Source organism: Molossus molossus, unplaced genomic scaffold, assembly GCF_014108415.1.
Source record: "Molossus molossus isolate mMolMol1 unplaced genomic scaffold, mMolMol1.p scaffold_m16_p_7, whole genome shotgun sequence".
In the NCBI taxonomy this organism is placed as follows: Eukaryota; Metazoa; Chordata; class Mammalia; order Chiroptera; family Molossidae; genus Molossus; species Molossus molossus.
The window spans coordinates 99,709,206-99,730,788 of record NW_023425401.1 but is presented as its reverse complement, the minus strand read 5'-3'; the positions used below and the strand labels follow the sequence as shown (position 1 = coordinate 99,730,788).

Below are 21,583 nucleotides of genomic sequence, written 5' to 3'. Positions count from 1 at the left end.
TGCAGTATGGAGCAAAGCATTGAAAACCTAGCTCTCAGCCTGGCAGGTGTGGCTCAGTGGATTGAGCATCGTCCCACAGACTGAGAGGTCCCGGTTCAATTCCTGGTCGGGGCACAAGCCCGGCTTGCAGGCTTGGTCCCCAGTAGGGGGCGTGCAGGAGCTGCCCGGTCGATGTTTCTCTCTCACATCGATGTTTCTATCTCTCTCTCCCTTCCGCTCTCTCTAAAAAATCAACAATAACAGATTAAAAAAAAAAAAAAAACAAAAAAAACCAAAGCCTAGCTCTGCCTGCCTGTCGGGGACAGCACATTTTGAGAGGAACGTTGATAAGCAGAAGACGTAGAGGATTGTGCTCAAGTGGGTTCGGCGTAGGGAACTTTGTAGAAGGAAGAGTTAAATAAGCTAGGGTGCAGAAGAGTATTACAGAGGGAAGGGAGAGAGCCTGGACCCCTGCCTGTGTCTGAAGAGTTGCCATGAAGAAAGGGGGGTGTCTCGCTCGGCATCAGGAGGAAGGCAGGAGGTTCAGGAAGTTCTCAGCACTGCGGAACCCACGCCCTCCAGTAGAATAAACATCACTCAGGAAACCTGCTAACAGCGTAGGTTATCGTTTCTCTCCCTGCTCCAAAGGCTGATTCCCTAGGCCTGGGGTTGGACTGGAACATCTCTGATTTCAGCAAACACCTCCCACAATTACGGCGTAGATGGTCCACAAAGCTAACTTTGAGAACAACGTGTTATAAGAAAGACCTTTAACCTTTAGAGCTGCCCAGCAAGGGGACAAGATGCCTGGGGAGATGGTCTCAAAGGGCATGTGGACGAATACGTGGGCTGGACACCTTGATACTGCGTGTGTGGGGGGGCACATCTGCTTTGGGTAAGAGGTTCGGCAAGGAGATCTCCAAGAGAGATCAGGTTTGCATGTTCTATTTGTAGCTTTCTTAGAATCGAAGTGCATTTTTATAAGAAAAATGCACTCATAAAGAGACTATTATATTCTCATTTCTTTTCATGAGCCACCTTTGGAGAGAGCTGACCTGCTCTGGGGACCAGGCGCCATAACCAGGTGCTCCCTGCGTCTTCCCACTTCAGTGCAAGCGAGAGGCTCGAGGAGGGGCGAGTGCATCACCGAGGGGTACCTTTCTGTCCCCTCCGTCTCAGCAAAGCAGATGTCATGGGTAGACGTTAAGAGAAGGGAGAAGGCGGTGTGGGTTGAGTAGACGGAGGTGGCTTGGCGGAAACAGTTTGAAAGACGGGGAAGATTTACATGAGTGGAGTTGAGGAAGGAGAACATTGCAGGCTGGGAGAGGAGCGTGAACTCAGAGCAGGACAAGCTTTGCAAGGAAGGAGGCCACCGGGAGACGTGCGTTTGCACCCACGGGCGTGTGTTGGGTAAGAGTGGGAATGAGGACAGATGGGGGTGTGTACCTGTGTTTTCTGAACCCAGACTTGGAGTGCGTGTTATAAATGTCTGTGCTTATGAAGCATGACCTGTGATATACTGTCTAAACCAAGACAATGTGTGTGTGAAAGTGGCTGCTGCTGTAACATTAAGGGTCACCTGCGTCAGGGCCCCTGTCACCCTGATTTATGGGGATACCGCAGGAGTCTAGTTAAAACCAAAGCTGTCCTGCAAATCCACGACCTCATGCTGCCATCTGGTTGATATCTGGGGGCTGATACTGGAGAGCATTGGAGGGAAGGCAGCAACATCACAGGACACAAAAACTGTCATAGGAGACTTTGTTCCAAAACCTTGGGGCTGGACCCGATGGCCTTTAAAATCCTTCCTCTTCCATGTTTCTCTAGTGGCAACATTCAATATGGTAGAATGTCTGGGAGCAGTTATTTAACGGGATTCAAGTTACTTTCAAATCGGTGACAGTATCCAAATTAGTAACTGTTTCTTTTTCTGGTCTGAAAAGGAGACAGGGATGCAAACATAATAAAAAGGGGAGCAGAAGAATAGCGGTTTCCCAACATGACTATGGAGGGAAATTTAAATTAAATGGCAACCGGGACCACTCTCCTCTGGTGATTTTATTTGGATGGACATTTGTTCATTCATATATTTTGTAGGTGTTGTGGGCTGAGTACCCAGGATCAGAAAGTTCCACTAGTATCGGGAGTGACAGTGGATTCTCTGACAGCCTCACTGTTTGGTGGTAGAAACTATTCTCATGCTTTGTGGACAGGATATGCAAAGATGTTCAACCAATATTTGTTCCCAAAGAAACGGCACCTCCGCTGATAATCCCCAAAGCACACACCAGTGCACAGCCGTTGTCACACTCCAGACGCTTGCCCACCCCTGTGCGGACGTGCACAGCTGTAGTCACACCTGCCTGTGTGCATGTAGGCGCAGGCAGGCAACCAGGGTGGAAGGAAGGAAGTGGACGTTGTGCGAGATGGACCTGGGTTTGAATCCTGCTGTTCCATCTATGTGCTGAGTGAACTTTGGACATATTGTTTCACCTTTTTTGCCTCCATTTATTTATTTTTTTCTTTATTGAGTTTAGAGGGAGGGAGAGATAGAAATATCGATGACAGAGAACATCGATTGGCTGCCTCCTGCATGCCCCCCACTGGGATCGGGCCCACAACCTGGGCATGTGCCCTGCCCGGGAATCGAAATGGCGACCTCTTGGTGCCTGGGTCAATGCTGAACCACTGAGCCACACCGGCTGGGCTTTTGCCTCCATTTCTATTTAAGGTATTGTTAGTATCAACCTCAGTGATTCTTCTTTCTGGATGAGCATTGCAGTCAAGTGGTGAAACTTTACTTTTTAAATGGTTGGTCCCCAGCCTGGTGCTACCACAGCAGCATCTCTGGTGGGCGGCATCAGGCATGAGTATGTTGAAAGAGACTCTTCCGATGACTCCACGTACAGTCACACAAAGTGGGGAGAGAGCCGCTGACCTTCACAAAGAGTGTCAGGACCGAGGGCGGTGTTCTGGTCCTTGCATCTGCCCTATAGTTGCTGTCACAGGTTGACTTGTGTAGCCCGAACACATGTGCCGAAGTCCTAACCCCAGGTACCTCAGAATGCGACCCCGTTTAGAAATAAGATTGTGGCAGATGTAATTAGTTAAGATGAGGTCACACTGGAGCAGGTTGGGCCTTGGCTCCAATAGGACAGGTGTCCTTGTAAGAAGAGAGGACACGCAGGGAGGAAAGCCATGTGCGGACAGAGGCAGAGACTGGAGGGATGTAGCTGGAGGCCGAGGCAGCCAAGGTCGGCAGGCCCTCGTCAGAAGCTCGGGGAGAGGCATGGGCACCTCCTCCCTCTGCCGAGTGTCACCCCTGTTGACCCCTTGGCTTCAGGCTACCAGCTTCCAGACTGGGAGAGAATACATTTCTGTGGTTTTAAGCCACCCAGTTGGTGGTACTTTGTGAGGGCAGACTTAGGGAACAAACACAGTAGCTGTTTTCTAAGGTGAGTTGCCTTACCTGGCCGTACAGATGCCTGCACACGGCTCTCAGATGCATGTGCACACAGAGGTACACTTGAGTCGGCTGGACGGGGGATTTTGGCTGAGAGCATGCAGTGTCTGGGTATGTGAGCCGGCAGGCTGGTGCGCCGGGAGCTGAGAGCCACGGGGAAGAGGGTGGTGAGCAGGTGAGGGAGAGTCCGCGGGTTGGGTAGGAGACAAAAGGCTCTGCCAGACTCCAGATGCTCTTGTCAGATATATTTTCTCTGTTTTTAAATGTGTTTCTGTCACTTTTTTGGTGGGCAGGCTCGTGGGCACTGTTTCGTTCATGTGTCTGGCTTTCTTCTTTTCTTGGTGGGTAATGTTTGGCAAAAAAATGGCCAACCCCACCTGGAACACCTGACCTTCATTCTAAGGCGTTTTCCAGTATCGCTCGCATCTTCACACACATAGTTACGTGGCATAAATGAATGCAAGGCATTGGGGGGCCGTGTCGTGGGGTGAGGGGAGTGGAGACTGAGGAGCCTCACAGACCTGGAGACAAGTGGATCGGGATGAAACCCTCGCTCCATCCCGGTTCCGAAAGCCCAGGTTCTTCTAGGAAACGATGAGGAGTCTGTCTGCCTCTCAGAATTGGTACGAGGATTCATTTAGTCCACAGATGTCGTGTCCTCCGCCCTTCCCTCCTGCCGCCGCTGTCCTGCGCTAAGATGAAGGAGCTAATCAGCAGTCTGGCTGGACTTTGGTTTCAACAGGCCGTTTGTACGGGGTGGTTCTGTCTAACCCAACACCGAGACTCAGACGTTCACCGTCCTTTGGCTGTTGCGTGTAATACCTGTCGTCTCACTAGGTCGTGGGTGGGACCGACTAAGTGCGACAAGCTGAAGCGACCTATTCTGGAAGACGGCTCACAGGCCCCGTGTTCTTGCTGGGGGTCAGAGGCCTTATCCTGTACTCGGGCGGCACGGCCTCTGGGTGCTGGCCGTGCCCTGGGTCCATGGGAGAAACTGGTAAGAAGAGTGCAGCTAGCTCCCTGCTCTAACTGGAGGAAACTCTCAGCTTTCTGGTCTTTTTGTTTTTGTTTTTAAAAACACCCAACTTTTGAACCTGGTGCCACCTACTTCACCTCTGGAGACGGCGCACCAGACGGAGTCCTGCGCTGGTGCCGGCTGCTGTGCCCCTGTGTGCTGGGCGCCCAGGTGAGAGGACAGAGCCCAGCACACCTGCCGGGCTTCACGCCTGGGCACGCATTTGGGGCTGGCAGGTGTGCCCCGCAGAGCACGACGCTGGCCTCCAGCCCCCAGTGCAGCCGGCCCAGTTGCTTGCTGCCCTCCCTCCTGGCTGTCCAGCACGGCGGATGGACGGCGCGCGCCCCAGACGGCGGCTTGGCCCAGCGGCCTGAGGGCTGTCAGGGGACCTGCAAGTGTGGGCAGCTCCGCCAGCTTTCTGGGTTGTTTGGGCGCCAGCCTGGAAGATGCCATCCCCAGCTGCTGCCACGGCTGTGCTCTGCCAGAGACCTCTCCCACCACTTCGATACGGAGGAGCTAATGAACTGAGATGACTCAGCGAGGGCACAGCCATCAACAGAAATAGTCTGAAATAGCATTTGCACCGACAGACAGACTCTGCTCTCGACTCCTCGTCAGTGGATCTGAGTGGAGGGAGTGGGGGTTCCTGTGGGTACAAGTGATGTTGCAGAGTGTGGCCAGGTGGTCAGCATTCAGGTGCACACTCAGAACCGTGCGATCATTCAGGTGCACACCCAGAACCGTGTGATCATTCAGGTGCACACTCAGAACCGTGCGATCATTCAGGTGCACACTCAGAACCGTGTCCGGCATGTGCAGGCCCTTGGCAAGTGCTAGCCGTTGTTACTATTACGACGGTTGACACTGTTGTTATAACTGTAATTACTGGGCGGAGGGTGCTGGCCATCGACTTGGGGAGAAAATACTGATTCTGCCCTCTTCATGCAATGGACATGATGATTTAGGGAGATTCACCTAAATCAGGGAGATTTAGGATTGTCGCTCCTTCCCAGGTGACCCTGGAGCAGCAACCCCACTGTCTGTCTGCACAGCCCACTTTTTTAAACCTAATCATGTTATGGAGAGCATTCAACTCATATAAAGACAATGTGGGGTGTTGTTCATTAAAAGAGGCTTGGGCCTGGCCGGTGTGGCTCAGCGGTTAGAGTGTCGGTCCCGCGGACCAAAGAGTCATGGGTTCGATTCCAGTCAAGAGCTTGTACCTCAGTTGTGGTTTGTCCCCAACCCCGATTGGGATTGTGCGGGAGCCGACCAGTTGGTGTGTCTCTCTCACATCTCTCTCTCTCTCTCCCTCCCTCCCCCCACCCTCACACTCTATCTGAAGATAAATGGAAAAATATCCTCAGGTGACGATTAAAAAAATAAAAATAAAAGAGGCTTGGGATCAAATGAGTTCAGAAAACACTGAGCACCTTTAACATACGGATACGCATTATGAAGCTCTAAGAAGGGGGTAAGGTGTGCAGGATAGCCTGCTTTCGGGGTGGGGGATGCGGATCATTGACTCCATTATTTTCCCCACAGAGCGCCTGTCGACATCTGGTGGGGGTGTTGGTATTCAGTGGAACACTGTCTGAGAAATGCTCAGACAGCGCAGTTTTCCTAGGACTTTCCACTGTTGATCGATAACAACAACCCTCTGGGTGGTCATTGGAGGCTGTTTACTTAAAGGTAAAGGAAAGAAGAGACCGAGGTGCTTAATCCCCATCCAGCTTCATAGCTTTTCTGTATCTGTGTGCAAATCTTTTGCCTTTATTCCAAACTTTCATTAAGCCGTGTGTGTGTGTGTGTGTGTGTGTGTGTGTGATTTTCTTTTTAGAGAATTTTCGATTGAGGCTGTGTTTGTGGGCTTGTATGTGGGTGTATGTTTGTGTGGAGCAGTCCTGTTATTTAACAAAATCGTTTGCATGTGATTCAGCCTATGGCCATGCCCAGGTACATAGCAACGCTTTTCTCTCTCCCAGTGCTGGGGCCCAGACCAGCAGAGGGGACCAACATCCCTCCCTCCCGCCCTCCCTGCCTCTCCCCTTCCTCCCTCCCCCTCCCTCCCCCTCCCTTCTCCCCTCCACCTTTCCCTCCCTCCTTTCCTTTCTCCCATCCTTCCTTCCTTTTAATTTTTTTAATTGCTTTTATATATAGAGAGAGAGATAGAAACTTCAATGAGAGAGAACATCTGTTGGCCACCTCCTGCATGTCCCCCACTGGGGATCGGGCCCACAACCTGGGCATGTGCCTTGACCCAGAATCCAACTGGCGACCTCTTGTTGCACGGGTCGACGCTCAAACACTGAGCCACACCGGCCGGGCCCAATATTCTTGTAAAAACAATATCACTCACTCACTTGTCTATTTGTCTTTACCGCTAGAACATGGGCTCATGGACTTTGCCTGCCTTGTACGCTCCTGGGTCTTCAGCTCTGAGAACAGTGACTGCCGCTTTTGTGGAATGAATGAGTCACTGATACGACTGTTGAGAGAGACACACATACACACTCAGACACCGTCCCCAGATCAGTCCTGCCGTTTCAGTACCGTTATACTTAGGATCCAGGATCTTGAATTCCTGCCTTATTTCTAAGGCTTTTCAGCAGGCTGTGGAGTTCCAAGCCCTGTTCAGCCAGTGTCGTGCCTCCTGGGCCCATTTATTTAATTCTTTTCAAGGTAGATAGCTGTTTTCCGCTCTTGGCACAGGCGGTCATGATATGGTTGTCATTAGTTTGTTCCCAAGGTGCTCTCGTGAGAATAGATTTTCTAAAGCAATCATGTCAAATACGTGTATCTGTCTTCATCAGCCCTGTCCCCTCAATCTATCACTAGTACAGAAACAGAGGGGGAAGTAGTAAGTTAGAGAGAGAGAAATGGCTTTGCATCAGAATGATCCAACTTCCACTCCTACCTAATCCATCCTGGGCAAGTCACTCAGTCTCACAGGGTCTCGGCTCCTTAGCTGTCAAGTGGGTGAATGGCACCCACCTTGCGTGGTTGAGGTGAGCTGTCTTCATAGTGCACATAATGTGTGTATTATACCGCCAGCCTCCTGGTAAACACTGTGGTCAGCATGTCCTTGGGGAAGATGATGTGGGCAGGTGTGTGCATGGGCGTGAACACCACATCGCCAGTTGGAGATCCAGTGTTGGGTGAACCGTGACGGAAACGGTGGAAGGCTTTGTCTTCATTGTGTCACCAGCCCCTTGGGATGCAGGGAATGGCAGTGAAGAGATGCTAATTTACCCGGGCTTGATGCGGCTTCTTACGTAAATACAGTCTTCAGATGAAAACAAATGTCTGTAATTATTGCTTCGAAATCTTAAGCTGTGACCTTTAAAGAACAACTCCATCCATTTCCTCAGAGCAAAGTGATAATGAGAACGTTTTAGGATTCATACTGCAAGTAAGAGGATGTCTGTGGTCTATCAGGCCAGCAAGGATTCAAAGGCAAACTGGGCGTTTCTACTTATATCAAGCCTCAGATCTCTGCCATGCCCTTGGTAGACCCCCTTTGAGCTAGAGAGCTTCATTAAGGCAACACTGAGACATTGTTTCCTATTGTCTTCATTGTGACTTCTATAATATATCCAGCCCATCCTCGTTTATATGTATCTGCTTGAACTTTGTGAGTTCCCTGGTGTTTGTGTGTGTAGGGCTCTAATTGGGTGAATTTCTGCTTGTAAATATCTGTATGCTTGTAATCATATTTATATATACTGCATATATATATACACACACACATATATATATATTTAAATGATTTTTTTCTTTATTGATTTTAGTGAGATAGGAAGGGAGAAGGAGAGAGAGAGAGAGAGAAACATTGATGAGAGAGAACATCAGTTGGCTGCCTCCTGCATGCCCCCCACTGGGGATCAGGCTCACAACCTGGGCATGTGCCCTGACCGGGCGTTGAACCAGTGACCTGTCGGTTCATGGATCAATGCTCAACCACTGAGCCACACTGGTTGGGCACTTGTACATATATTAACCCTTCATTTAATCTACTATAACATGCATGGCAACTTTGATGTGAGATAACTTTGAGGAGAGTATACAAATTGAATGAGGCCCTGGCCAGTTTGGCTCAGCGGTTGGAGCATTGGCCCATGGACCAGAGAGTCCCTGGTTTGGTTCCCATTAAGGGCACGTATATCGGTTGCAGTTTGTCCCTGGCCCTGATTGGGGTTGTGTGGGTGGCAACCAGTCGATGTGTGTCTCTCACATCTCTCTCTCTCTCTCTCTCTCTCTCTCTCTCTCTCTCCCTCTCTTTCTCCCTCTCTCCCTCCCACTCTATCTGAAAATAAAAATGTTAATGTCCTTGGGTGAGGATTACAAAAATGGAATGAGGAGCAGCCACCAAAGACAGGTAGGCAGCACCTGAGAAAGTTGAAGCTATCGACCAGCCGTGGTGTGTCAGGAGCACAGAGCTGGGAAGCTCAGAGGAAACAGTGACCATTGAAGGGAGAGAGCGAGAGAGAAGACAGGAGCAGAAACAAGCGATAAGAGCAACAAAAGACCGAGACGAATAATAATTTTGGAAATAGGAGGTGTCCTTGGGTAAACAGAACCAGGAATGGGAAATAGAATTGCAGATTTTGGAATATTTCTTTGAGTTCTCCGGGTTGAAATTCCTTTTCAGTGCATGGTAGCCAGGAAGGAGGAGGTAGGTGGAAGGCAGCCCCGAGCCATGGAGCCGTCTTGGGCCAGTCAATGAAAGGGCTCTCTGAGCGTCACCCAGCCCCGCTCTGAGAGCAGCGGCCTGTTGGTACCTTTCCGTCAAACTTGGCGCCAGTCATGCAATTGACCAGGCCACCTCCATACTCTTCATAAGTAACAGCTGCAGGACACCTTTCCTTCATATATCAGTAACTGTACCTGAATTTTATGACGATTTACAAAAGATAGTGGCGGTGTGCGCTCGTTACCCAATAGAGTCCCATGTAGACTTCTAACATTCATGTGTAGATTTCTACTGAAGCCCATCAGAAAATCCTTCTACCTTCTTCTCATTCAAAAAAAAAAAAAAAAAATTAGAGTTACTGACTTAAGCCACTTTTAAATCACTCTTAAAGAGAACAGTTTGGTACACATTTTAATATAAGAGTGACCGATTGAGAAAGGCTGTGTTTTTGACAAAGGCTTGAAATAAAAAGTGTTGCAAAACAAAACAAAACCAAAAAAAAGAGAGTGAGCTATTGAGACACATACCTTTCCCCCCTTCAAATGAATCCCATGCCATGTGGAGATCGAGTGGAGAGATGCTAATTGACCACGGCTTGACCGCAGCGTTCTCCAATCCTAAGCTAATGGACAAACACAGTGAGGTGTCATCCTTTATAACCAGCCGCTACCTCGACCTTTGAATTAGCACTGGTCCTAGCAATTCGGTCCTTTCCAAATGGGTCCCCGCGTGAGCGCCGCCTGGCTGGTGTGCGGGAGGAGGAGAGGTCTTCCCGTGTCTGGAGTTCTCCTAGCTCACACAGTCCGTTCCCTTCCCTTCGCTCTCTGCAGTAAGCTTTTTTTTTTTTTTTTTCTTTTCTAATGAAAGATATAAACTACACTGGCTGCCAGGGGAATGGAAAGCTGTGTTTGCATCCAAACAATGACAAGAATGCACCTTTCTTCTTTCTCTCGGTGTCTCTCAGGAAGCTGTGAAATCCACTCTGAGCCTCAGCTTAGGCGGGCCCTGCTCACCCTCCAGATTCGCAGGTGCACTCAAGCTGGCTCAGGGGGGTGGGTCTGGAAACAGGTACTTCCTATGCACATTGCTGCAGGTACTGTGTTCCTTAGAACAGAACAAAACATGCTGTTTGAAGAGCAAATTAAGGGAGTTTTATTGTAGTACTTAGAGTCAATCGCAACCATAACACAGCGTGAGATGGGCAGCCAGCCATGCCCACAAGCAGCAAGCTGACCAGGGTGTGGGAGCAAAGCCGTCCTTGGCTGTCGGTTACCCCTTGAAGGGTCTGAGAAACCTGTGTTACTCTCGGGGAGGTCTGCAGGTGACCAGAAAGAGGGGTCTGCTTGTCAGCTAATCACCCTTACATCTCTGCCTCCTTTTCTGTTCCATGCTGGTCACTCCAGGCCCTCAGTGCCCACTGTGTGAATTATCACCCTGGACTCCCGTTACTTATTCCCTTTCAGAAAAAATGCCAGTGTCTGGACCAGGACCTGCAGGACCCCATGTGATCTGGCTTGCCGTAGCTTTCTGGACTCATCTCCACCCACTGGACCTGACTCCAGCCACAGTGGCCCCTTTGTGACTCCTCCCCTCTCCGAGGTCCTCATGCCTCTGTGCTGTGCACTTGCTGTTCCCTTTGCCAGGAAAGCGTTCCCCCCAGATTTCTACTTGGCAAACTCCCCCTCTTCCTACTGGTATTTCCCAAAATGTATCTTCTGAGTGAGACCTTTCCTGGCCAACCCAACAACCTCAGCTTTCCCCTTCTCCTGATTCAATTTCCTATTCTCATTCTCTCTTTAATTTTCCTCTTTAGCACTTATTTCTGTTAACAGTTAGAGTCTATATTTATTTATCTTGTTTATTATCTGTCTCTTCTAAGAGAGTGTAAGCTCCATGAGATTTAAAATATAATGAAGAGCCCTGGCCGGTTTGGCTCAGCGGTTAGAGCGTCGGCCTGCGGTCCTGAGAGACCCGGGTTCGGTTCCCGCTAAGGGTGCGTACCTCGGTTGCAGTTTGTCCCCGGCCCTGGTCGGTTGTGCGGGTGGCAGCCACTCGATGTGTTCCTTTCACATCGATGTTTCTCTCTCTCTCTCTGTTCCTCTCTCTCCCTCCCACTCTACCTGAACAAAAAATGGAAAAATGTCCTCGAGTGAGGATTAAAATATATATATATATATATATATATATATAATGAAGAATATTTTGGTCATTGCCATATCTTGGATGCCCGGGACAGTGCCCGGTACTTAGCAGGTACTCAGTATTTTTCGATGGACTGAATTAATATTACTGATGTCATTTTCTCTTATCTTTTGCCTTCTATTTTCAAATAGGCTAGAGTTACATACTGCCATCAGATTAAATGATTACTTTTGGCCACATAAGTCTCAAAAACTCTATGAGTGCCCATTGCCTATTAGGTTAACATTTCTATTTCTCAGCCTAGATTTAAGGACTTAAGCCCCTGTTTTCCTATCCAGCTTTCTAGCCGAATCTGCATCACCCAACCAGGATTTCTCTTTGGGAAGGTAGGCCGACTTGCTGGCCCCAGATCTGTCCAGCATGTTTCTTCCCCACCCCTGCAACCCTACCCAAATATATTCCAAGGTCGAATTAGCCTATAGGCATAGGTGGAATCAATGAGCAGCAATACCAGCCTTCCTGTTCTTCACCCTACCCAGTTATGTAGCTCAGCCTTATGCAAAATAGCCTTCCCATGAACTATTTCTGGGGATCCCCAAAAGACTCCTCATGTGTGCTCACAAAATCAGTCGTTCAGCTAGAAGCACCATGAAGCTTCTACCCTAACTTCCTTCTATTGTTTGTAGAGGTCTTCCAGCCCTCAAACACCTTTAGGGCGCCTCCTTATCTCTTCCATTGGGGTTGCCTGTGTGGGCAGGCCTATGTCCTACTGCGGGTTTGGCTTCATAACTCCAAAGCCACCAGTTCTTACGACTGGGGCTGGCGTGGAGGCTGACGTGGGGAGAAGGCCCTTCTCTGTAAACCTCCTTTCCTCCCTCCCCTCCCTCCCTTCCAGAACACCTGCTGAGCTTCTGTAATGGTCAGGCATGTTCCTGGTGGTGGATTGTGGCCCAGATGGAAACACTCAGGGGAGTCTCCATCTTCTTGGGGCTCAACTGTGGGCCTCTCGGGAGGAGTCTGTGGTACCATTTCTCTTGTAGACCCTGATGACATAGCTCCTCTGGTTTCTGAATAGCCGGGGTTCCCACTCCTGATGCCTGTGGACACCCCAGTCTACCTGATCCCCCAACTGATGCACACATAGAAGCTGCCACACCTACCCATCAGACCTGGTGCCCCACACCTCATGCCGATGGACACCTGTGAGTCCGGTGACTGTGCCCTGTTTGTTTGACATGCCAAACCAAGTCTCAGTACCTTTTAGGAAGCATCACTACCCACTGTGAGGGGTGTCCTCAGTGTTTTAAATGTACGCACCTTTGAAGGCCCAATTCAAGAATTTTCTTTCTCTGTTGGGTCCTTTTTTTTGTCCAATCCTCATCTGAGGACATTTTTTTCCATTGATTTTTAGAGAGAATGGAAGGGGGGTAGAGAGAGAGAGAAACATCGATGTGAGAGAGAAACATCAATCATTTGGCTGTCTCCCTCACGCGCCCCAACATGGGATAAAGCCCATGAGCCTTCTGTGCACAGGCTGATGCTCCAGCCACTGAACCACACCGGTCAGGGTTCTTGGGTGCTTTTTACTGACTCTGCCTCTGAGATTTACCCTCCTCTAAATTATAGCACTCAGTGTCTGAGCTGTTCATCTAGCATTCAGCCCTGTGTGGGCCCCTCTTCTGTTCATGACCTGGTCTTTCCAGTCCTTCTTGCCTCCTCATGTTGCTTACCAGCTTCTCCCAGGAGGCAGAAGCTTTTCCTCTGTATTTCCTGTACAGCACTCAGCATTGCTTTATACACATAGGTTAGCATTACTCACTGGATAAATGTCCAGAATATGCTTTGGAAAGGCCACTGGTGAAGGCTGCTGTAGCGACATGGAAGATGCCCTGGAGTAGGACACCCCGACCATCATATTTCCAGTGGGCGGCATGTTGCTGTACACCCGAGCGTTGCGTCTGGGCACCAGTTCCCATGCATCCCCTCCCGACCTCCTCTTGCTCCTGCCCCTGGTCCTTCCAGGTATTCTGATGCACAGCTGGCATCACGTAGCCTGCACTGTGTCGGTGGAGAGGGGCCCTGTCAGAGGGACGCAGCCCTCGCCATGCTCTTGTCTGTCCAGAGACACTTGGCACAAACGCATGGAACCTTGACAGACGTAGACCCCCGCTCTCCATCATGGACCACTGGGCTGAGCGTCAGGGGCTTTTTAAAAATAATTTTTTTAAAAAAATTGATTTTAGAAAGAGAAGAAGGGAGAGGGAGAGAGAAATAGAAACATTGATGAGAGAGAACATCGATTGGCCGCCTCCTGCAGGCTCCCCACTGGGGATTTGGCCCACAACCTGGGCATGTGCCCTGACCCGGAATCGAACTGGCGACCTCTGGGTGCATGGGTCGACGCTCAGCCACTGAGCCACACCAGCCAGGCGAGGGTTGGGGGCTTTTAACACATAGCGAGGTCTTCCTGTGGTAGACCCTCTGCAAAGGTCTCCGAGAGTCTCCTGGACATGGGACACTTCTGCTCCTCGGTCTGGGCTCATGAAATCCTGTTGTCACAGAGAGACGTACTGGGGTAGCGAGGAGCCATCATCGGGGTGTGCATGGGGGCCGTGGGGGCTGCTCCTCAGCCCTGAACCCGGTTCATGGAGCTTCCAGGTAATGTTCTTCACTTCTCCTAACACCCACTCACAGATCGCCTCCCAGGCTCCCGGAGGGCAGACCTTGCCAAGGCTGCTTGTCATTTCTTCTAATTGGGTGTTTAAATACATCAAAGAACTCCTGTTTTCATTTACCTTGGATTATGCAGCAGCAGTGTTCTGGGTCACGCTGCCCATACTCGCAGTCCTAGTGCAAGGGCTTAGAAAGCTTACTCCCCAACTTCCCTGAGCATGTGTCCACCTCGCCCTGGGGAAAAACACCCAGCATCCTTGTCTTTCCATCGTCTTAGTCCTCCCGCCAAGTGCCCCGGACACGCAGCTTCGTGCCCAACAGGGAGCAAGAAGAGAAATAAAATTCTTCTCACCTCATTTGCTATTTCCCCTTTGCCTGATCCCAACCTTCCCTTCATCTTAATCTTCTGGGAAAGGTAAGGGTTGAGACATCACTGGGGGAAGAAGAGCCTGGTAGGGCCTTGAGTCGGTAACCTCTCCCCCAGCCTCACCTCTGTGCCAGCTCCTCGCCCGCCGCGGTCTTTCTGCTCCTCCCCCGGAAGCCCTTCCCGCCTCCTCCCCTCCTGCAGTTTGGCTGGGGTCCCGCCTGGAGGCCCCGGCTGTTCCTCTGGCTGTGGCCTCACTACAGGGCTGGCACGGGGGGAGCCGTACTCCTGGCCTCCGCTCGGGAGCTCGTGGGCCGGGAATTCTGTCTGGACTGAGATCCACACGCCCAGGCTCGGTGCGGCCAGCAGCGGGCCCTGGGCTCTGAGCCCTCCTGAGACGGAAACAGGGCAACGGTTTCCACGCTGGCTCCGAGGGCTGAGTATTTCCTCCCGCTTCTCCACTGTGGATCTCATGCGATGCCCTCTGGGCGGGGTGTGTGTGAGTGTGTGTGTGTGTGTGTGTGCAGGTGCACAGTCGGGTGTCCTTGAGAATGCAGCTGGAGCGGGACGGTCCGCAGGCAGGGTCATTTGTAGGAATGACGATGGACTTCGGTTACCTTAGGCGGCATGGAGGCCGGAGACTCCGCCGGTCGTAGGTCTGGGAATCTAGGTCTCCTCCCCCCCGCTTCTTTTCCTTTTCCTTTTCCTTTCTTCACACCACCAGACATTCTTTCTGACTACCACCAGAGAGTCCTTGCTACTTAGCAAAACGCGCGCCTCTTGCTCAAGCAAAGAAAAAAAATAGTTTTCTTGGTGGCACAGCTGGATCAGGGACTTGTGACCAAAGGAAGTGAGTGGGTGAGAGAGGATCGGACAGTAAACTGTTCATCAGGGACACGTAGGTGTTTTCCACCACTGCTGCCGCTGATCCTGTGGTCCCCACACCCTGCCCCGGCAGCCTAAGGCTGTGACAGTGCGGGCTCCACGTGAGCTGACGGTGTGTGAGGAGGCGTGACCGAGGCCAGCAGCGCCCAGGCGTGGGAAACGGGTAGGCCGGCTCCGAACTGGAACGTTCTCTCTTCCGGTCACCGTCGGTCGGCTCGTTAGACTGTGCCCGCCCTCCCAAAGCACAGCAGAGACGGCGTTGCTATTTAAGTCAATGCTGGTCATGATCGGATGGGGTCTGATCTGTGTCACATCTTATATGAATTGTCACAGAGGTGCCCCCCTCCATGATTGCAAACGAATGGATTTCCTTGACAACGGCAGGAAGCTCTGAGTAAGGGCACTCACGTTACTTTACCTGGTATTTAAAACAGTGAGCCTAACTGGCCTTTAAATTCACAATGAGAGTGAATCATTACATTTTTACCATTTTAACTCTCTAGCATTTTGGGGTCCCAGGCCATCTTTATTGTTCAAATTATGATCTTGTGCTGGGTTCTATCACAACTAGGCCCCAATATGAAGAACAACAGCCCACCTGCTGAATTAATTTTGATGACTTCTCTTGATTTATCACTTTTTATAGTGAAGGAGAGGTTGGCTTAAGTGAAAGTTAGTTCTAAGAAAACGTGAGTATTTACAGCATTTGGAATGTCTTTCATTCAGAAATTTTATCTTCATATTGAGTTTTAATCTCGAAGATGAAAATTGTAATATAATGAAATACAAACATGTATATGTTTTGAGCAATTTCTGCCCGGAAGCTTACTATACAGCCCCTTTGAATGACGCTGACCAATGGAAACACAGTCCTTAACCAGAAAGTCTTCTGATTCACTGGAGGGACCCCATTCTGTTGAGGAACTAAAACCCATGTGTTTTAGTACTACGGGAAACCTAAGGCCTCCACTCCGAATGCATTCACTTAATTTTTCACGTGATTGACACCTCAGTGATCTGTTTCTGAGATTAGAAAGTGCCAGTTAGGAATTTGAGGGTATCTATTCCTCTGGAAGGACAGGAAATCAAAAATGCATTCTGTTTTGTGTTTGTGAAGAAAAATTCAGATTATGGCTTATTTATTCTTCCCCAAAAGGCACAGATGTACATAATCTATTTTATGAGGGTCTTTAAAACTTCAGTATTGTTTAAATACAATCAGTTCTACGACTTCAGGCGCTTGACTCCATATACTATCATCTGTGCAGCATCTTGGATTTTTCCCTGTGAATGATATCAGTGTATTGACTGATCCTGAAAATAAAAATTGTAATAGAACCAAGCACAATTTGCTAATCGTGATTTACGAGTACACCAGTAAGAAGAAAGGTAACGTCTCCACCCAGTGGTTCTCAGACTCTTCCAGCCCAGATCCCTTATTCAAGGTTTCTGACTCGGAATCCCGAGGGGGGACAAGGAAGAGGTGTTCTGGTGTCAGTGCGTGCCTGTGGGTCCCCAAGCCTGCTTGGCGTCCTCCCCACCATCCCCCGTGATCTGTAGACGCCTCACCGAGGCCCAGGAGCTCCAGAGAACATGCCGAGCACAAGGTCAGGCAGAGAGCTAGACAGGGGCAGGAGTGATTGGTAAGCAAGGAGGCTTTGCAGGTGTTCTTACATCACAGCCCGTGCGTGGTGGCCCCGGCTGCCTGCTTTGTCACCCACCAGCGGTCCTGTGGCTAGTGCACAGACTGGAGTAGTTCCAGTGTGCTCAGCATCACGCTCACTCTGATTAGCGATGCCACTCAAGTACCCCGTTCCCTGCGGCAGGTGGTGCTCCAGCAGCAACGGGGACAGCCAGAGGAAGCCATCATTTGCTTAGGGGCACTCCGCTCACGAAAATTTGCAAACTAGAATTTTGTTATTGTTGCCGTGAGTGATGCCGCTGCTGCTGCTACTATTACTATTACTACTACTTGCTCCTGTTCTTTCATTTAGTAGTAGAGCCGAGACTCTTGTCAGCAGGGTAGCTAGACGCATGCGTGTTCCTTATGCTTTGTTATCTGCAAACTCAGTTGAGGATCGGACTGATCCAAGGTTGCAGACTATGTTCTTTTCTCGGGGAAGGCAGGCCGGCAGCAGTTACAGCACCCGCAAGCAGAGGGTAACGGCCTCAGTCAGGGGGTGCAGAGTTCAGCTGGTGCAGCACGCGAGTGCCCTGGGCCCTCGGCTGGGGCTGATGACACTGTGGGTAGCCCATGTTGAATGAGCGCCATCAGGGAGGCGGGAGGCTGCGGTTTTTTTCTGAGACTGCCCTTTCCAAGGTGGTGGTTGCGTCCTTCCTCTCTCCTTGGGAGGAGTAATCCATATTCATTGTCATCTCTCTGCCACCGGTTGGCTCCAAGTGACACCTCAGCTGGGGAAGCCACACCTCAGAAGCAGGGAGGTTGCGTCACCCTATGCCGGCCCCGCTCTTAAGGGTAGGGACACAGGGCCTTTCTCACTGGGAAGCTTTGAGATACGATTTCACAGATGGGCTTTGTTATCATGTTTCTCTGGGTGCTCGGACCCCATGGCCTGTGCCCTGGAGGGAGGCGTGAGCGTCCTGGCTTAGACTTGGCCTGGCACCGGCAGGAGTCTGGAGTCCACCCATTTCTCTCTCTCCGCTGCTTGATTTTTATTGCTAGAGAAAAGACACACCACAAGAAGTATTTCTGTTGTGAATTTAAATGGGTGTGGACTGTCAGGTCCAGCTGGGGTCAGCCGACCTGGCCCTGTGGGCCCTGATGATATGACTCTAGGCATATCTCTTACGGTGTTTCAGTTTTCTCGCCTGTAAAATGGGAGTAAGTTCCTCTTTCTTCGGGTGTGAGGACTAAGTGAGTTAGTCTTTGTGAAGTGCCGACACGCCCTTGGCAGATAGCAAGTGCTAAATCCCTATGAGCTGCTGCTGCTCTGATTATACCTATTACTGTCACTGTTGGGTGTAAAGGTGAGACTTGTTTCTCTGCTTTCCTGAAGATTTGGGCAGAAACCCAAGTAGCTTCGCATAGATTTGTGCCTAGGATAGAAGCCTAAATTGATTGGCCCCTTAAAATGCGGACTCTTTGGCAGTAGGGACAGAATGCTTGTTTTGAAATTACACCTAACTTTCTTTAAGTGTTGGTTGGCCTTGCCCCTTAACTACTAGAGTAAAAATGTAAAAAAAAAAAAAAGGATAATAATGTCTGCATTTTTAGTTTAGTTTATGAAAGAATCAAGAACCTGGTTTATATTATATACTCAGTATATAGCAGCTATTATAATGACTGTATTTTGAAGAAAAAAATCGAGGCCACCCTAAGTCATGGGGATATGGAACCACTTGGCGGGGGAAAGCATTGTTGATGAGGTTTGTCCTATTACGGAATGGCAAAGACAGAGATTTAAATTTGCTTAGTAATATGAACAATTGCAATGTTTGCTTGGTTTACATACACACTCTTTACTATCCAGGGCCTCTTTAGAACAGAGTGTTAACATTTCTTCTTGTGTTTTGAATGGAATGTTGTAGAAATCGGCCCTCAGGAGGAAGTGTGCGGTCTGTAAAATTGTGGTCCACGCCGCCTGCATCGAACAGCTGGAAAAGGTGAGACAGCGCCACCTGCTGCAAAGGTTGCTACCTTGCAAGTGTTCGGACTTCCAAGACCAGGTGTCAGTTTCTATTTTCAACTTTTTGAAAGCAATGCCCTTGTTTAAACCAACTGGAAGTCCAACAGTATCACCAGATTAATAATGGAAAGGCAGAGCTTCCGCGACCTTCATTCTGTTGTTTGCTGAAGGCTAATTTGATCTCATTTTATGTTGACTCTCGAGAGAAGGAATAATAAGTTTAGAGAAAAAAGTCTGGGATGCACCGATTTCCTTCACAACAGAAACATTGTTATTCACCCATAGGATTCCCCACAAGATGTTTTCTCTTAAAGAAAAAAATGCACACGCTCTTTCGAACCGTTGTGTAGGTGTGTCTGGCCCCTGTGAGTTTACTTCCTAAAGTGGCGACAAGGGCGCGAGCCAGACCAGAAGGCAACTCCCTCCAGCTCCTTCCTCCAGCGCTGTTCCTGCTGGCTCAGCATCAAGTGTGGGTGGGGCCGGGAGTGGCTCCCCACGGCCTCTAACCCCCCCCCCCCCCCCCGCCGAGACCTGGAGTCTGCAGAGCCCATTTACCTGTCATTCGGGGGGGGGGGACTCTAATAGGGACCCCTGCCCCCTCAGATGCCCCTTCTCTATTTCCACGTGTGAGTCTCTGAGCCTTTTCTATGTTCTGGAGCTGCCACGGGTAAACGTGTTGAATTATTTTGGTCTGCTGCGACATTCGTTGAGTTTTACAGACACATTACTGATTGTTGCCAACTGGTATGTTTTGGGGTGAAGGACGACTACATATTTTATCTCATGCTCAACCCCATTTGCTCTTCTCCTCCTTCATTTCTGTGTTCCTTTTGCCTCACCGTGTAGCTAAAGAAGGGGTAAATGGCCAGGAGACCCCCTTGTCTAAGAGAAAGGCGGCACTGAACACTTAAATAAATTATATATATGGTGTGTGGGAATCATCATCATCATATTAAAAATGTCCCAAGTTTATATTTTCCAATTTTTATTAAAAAAAATTTTTTTTTATTGATCTCAGAGAGAGAGGAAGGGAGAAAGAGATGGAAACATCGATGAGAGAGAACACTGACTGGCTGCCTCCTGCATGCCCCACACTGGGGATCAGGCCCACAGCCTGGGCACGTGCCCTGACCGGGAATCGAACCAGCGACCTCTTGGTGCACGGGTCAAACACTGAGCCACACTGGCTGGGCTGTTTTCCTACTTTTAAAATCTGAAACACAGATAGGTGATTTCAGCTGCCTTGTAATTTTCCTCTTTATTGTCTCAGTTTCGCACATGTATGACGTAAGAGCATTATTGTTTAAAGATACCTTGACTCCGTCAGTGAGAGTGAAGAGACGTGGATTGGAAGTATAGATCACTTGGGGTTTCTGGATTTCTGTAGATGATCTAAGGTGATGATTTCAAAAGACTCAGACTAGTGTTAAACGTTGCTCCTCATTCTTTGGGGCTTTTGTTTTGCCGTCTCAATACCTGTCACTGTTGGTGTTTTCAGGTAACTCGCTCTAGTCTGATGCTTCTCCCTAATGTAATACACTTCTCTTTTTAAATGACAGATCAATTTCAGATGTAAACCAACGTTTCGAGAAGGGGGCTCGCGATCACCGAGAGAAGTGAGTATTCCAGAGCTCCGTTTGGGCACCAGCTTTAATTTCCTGTTGATTCGTTGGCTTTATAGATACTCGCCAGGGACGGAACAATAAAGTGTATCTCCCTCCATTTCACATCCGCTTTTTATCAACAAGTCCACAGATCCAGTCCGTCAAATCCCTGTCTCTTCAAGGTGTGTGCGCTGCCTCCGTTCTTCTTGCAGAACGTGTGGAGTCAGGTCTCGCTGGGTGGACCGGAGAGTAGGGCAGGTGCAGCGGGAGAGCTGAGGAGGTAGGGGAGCAATGGTGTTTTCTTGTCTGCAGGTTCTTTTTAACTCAGTTTTTCAGCTTTGAGTGGGTAGAAGTTGTCCGGGGGCAGCATAGTTCCTGAGAATTCCTGTGAACACCGGGGTCAGACCGACTACTTTCAAAGTCAGCCTCGATGCTGTGTGATTTGGGCATCTCATCTTCTCTCTCTCAATCTCAGTGTTTTCATCTGGTAAGTAAGTAAGTAGATAGGGAGATGGATAGATAGACAGACAGACAGATAGGGAGATAGATAGATGACAGATAGATAGATAGATAGATAGAGAGATAGATAGATAGGGAGATGATGGATAGATAGATAGATAGGGAGATGATAGATAGATAGATAGATAGGGAGATGATAGATAGATAGATAGATAGATAGATAGAGAGATAGATAGATAGGGAGATAGATAGATAGATAGAGAGATGGGGAGATAGAACGATAGAATGATAGAACGATAGATAGATAGGTAGATAGATAGATAGATAGATAGATAGATAGATAGATAGATAGGGAGATAGGGAGACAGATAGATAGGGAGATAGACAGAGAGATAGATAGATAGATAGATAGATAGATAGATAGATAGGGAGATAGATAGATAGATAGGGAGATAGATAGATAGATAGGGAGATAGATAGATAGATAGATAGATAGATAGATAGGGAGATAGATAGGGAGATAGACAGAGAGATAGATAGGGAGATAGGGAGATAGATAGGGAGATAGATAGATAGGGAGATAGATAGATAGGGAGATAGATAGATAGATAGATAGATAGATAGATAGATAGAGAGATGGGGAGATAGATAGAATGATA

General features: G+C 49.2%; 1 protein-coding gene across 1 annotated transcript in view; it reads left to right on the top strand.

The window, feature by feature from the left end:
• The window catches only part of DGKI (diacylglycerol kinase iota), a 423,254-nt gene that overhangs the window by 167,783 nt on the left and 233,888 nt on the right, over positions 1-21,583 (top strand). Inside the window, exons 4-5 of the mRNA XM_036246751.1 lie at positions 18,764-18,838; positions 20,421-20,477. Coding sequence (XP_036102644.1) covers positions 18,764-18,838; positions 20,421-20,477 — 132 coding nt within the window. The remainder of the gene's footprint in view (positions 1-18,763; positions 18,839-20,420; positions 20,478-21,583) is intronic.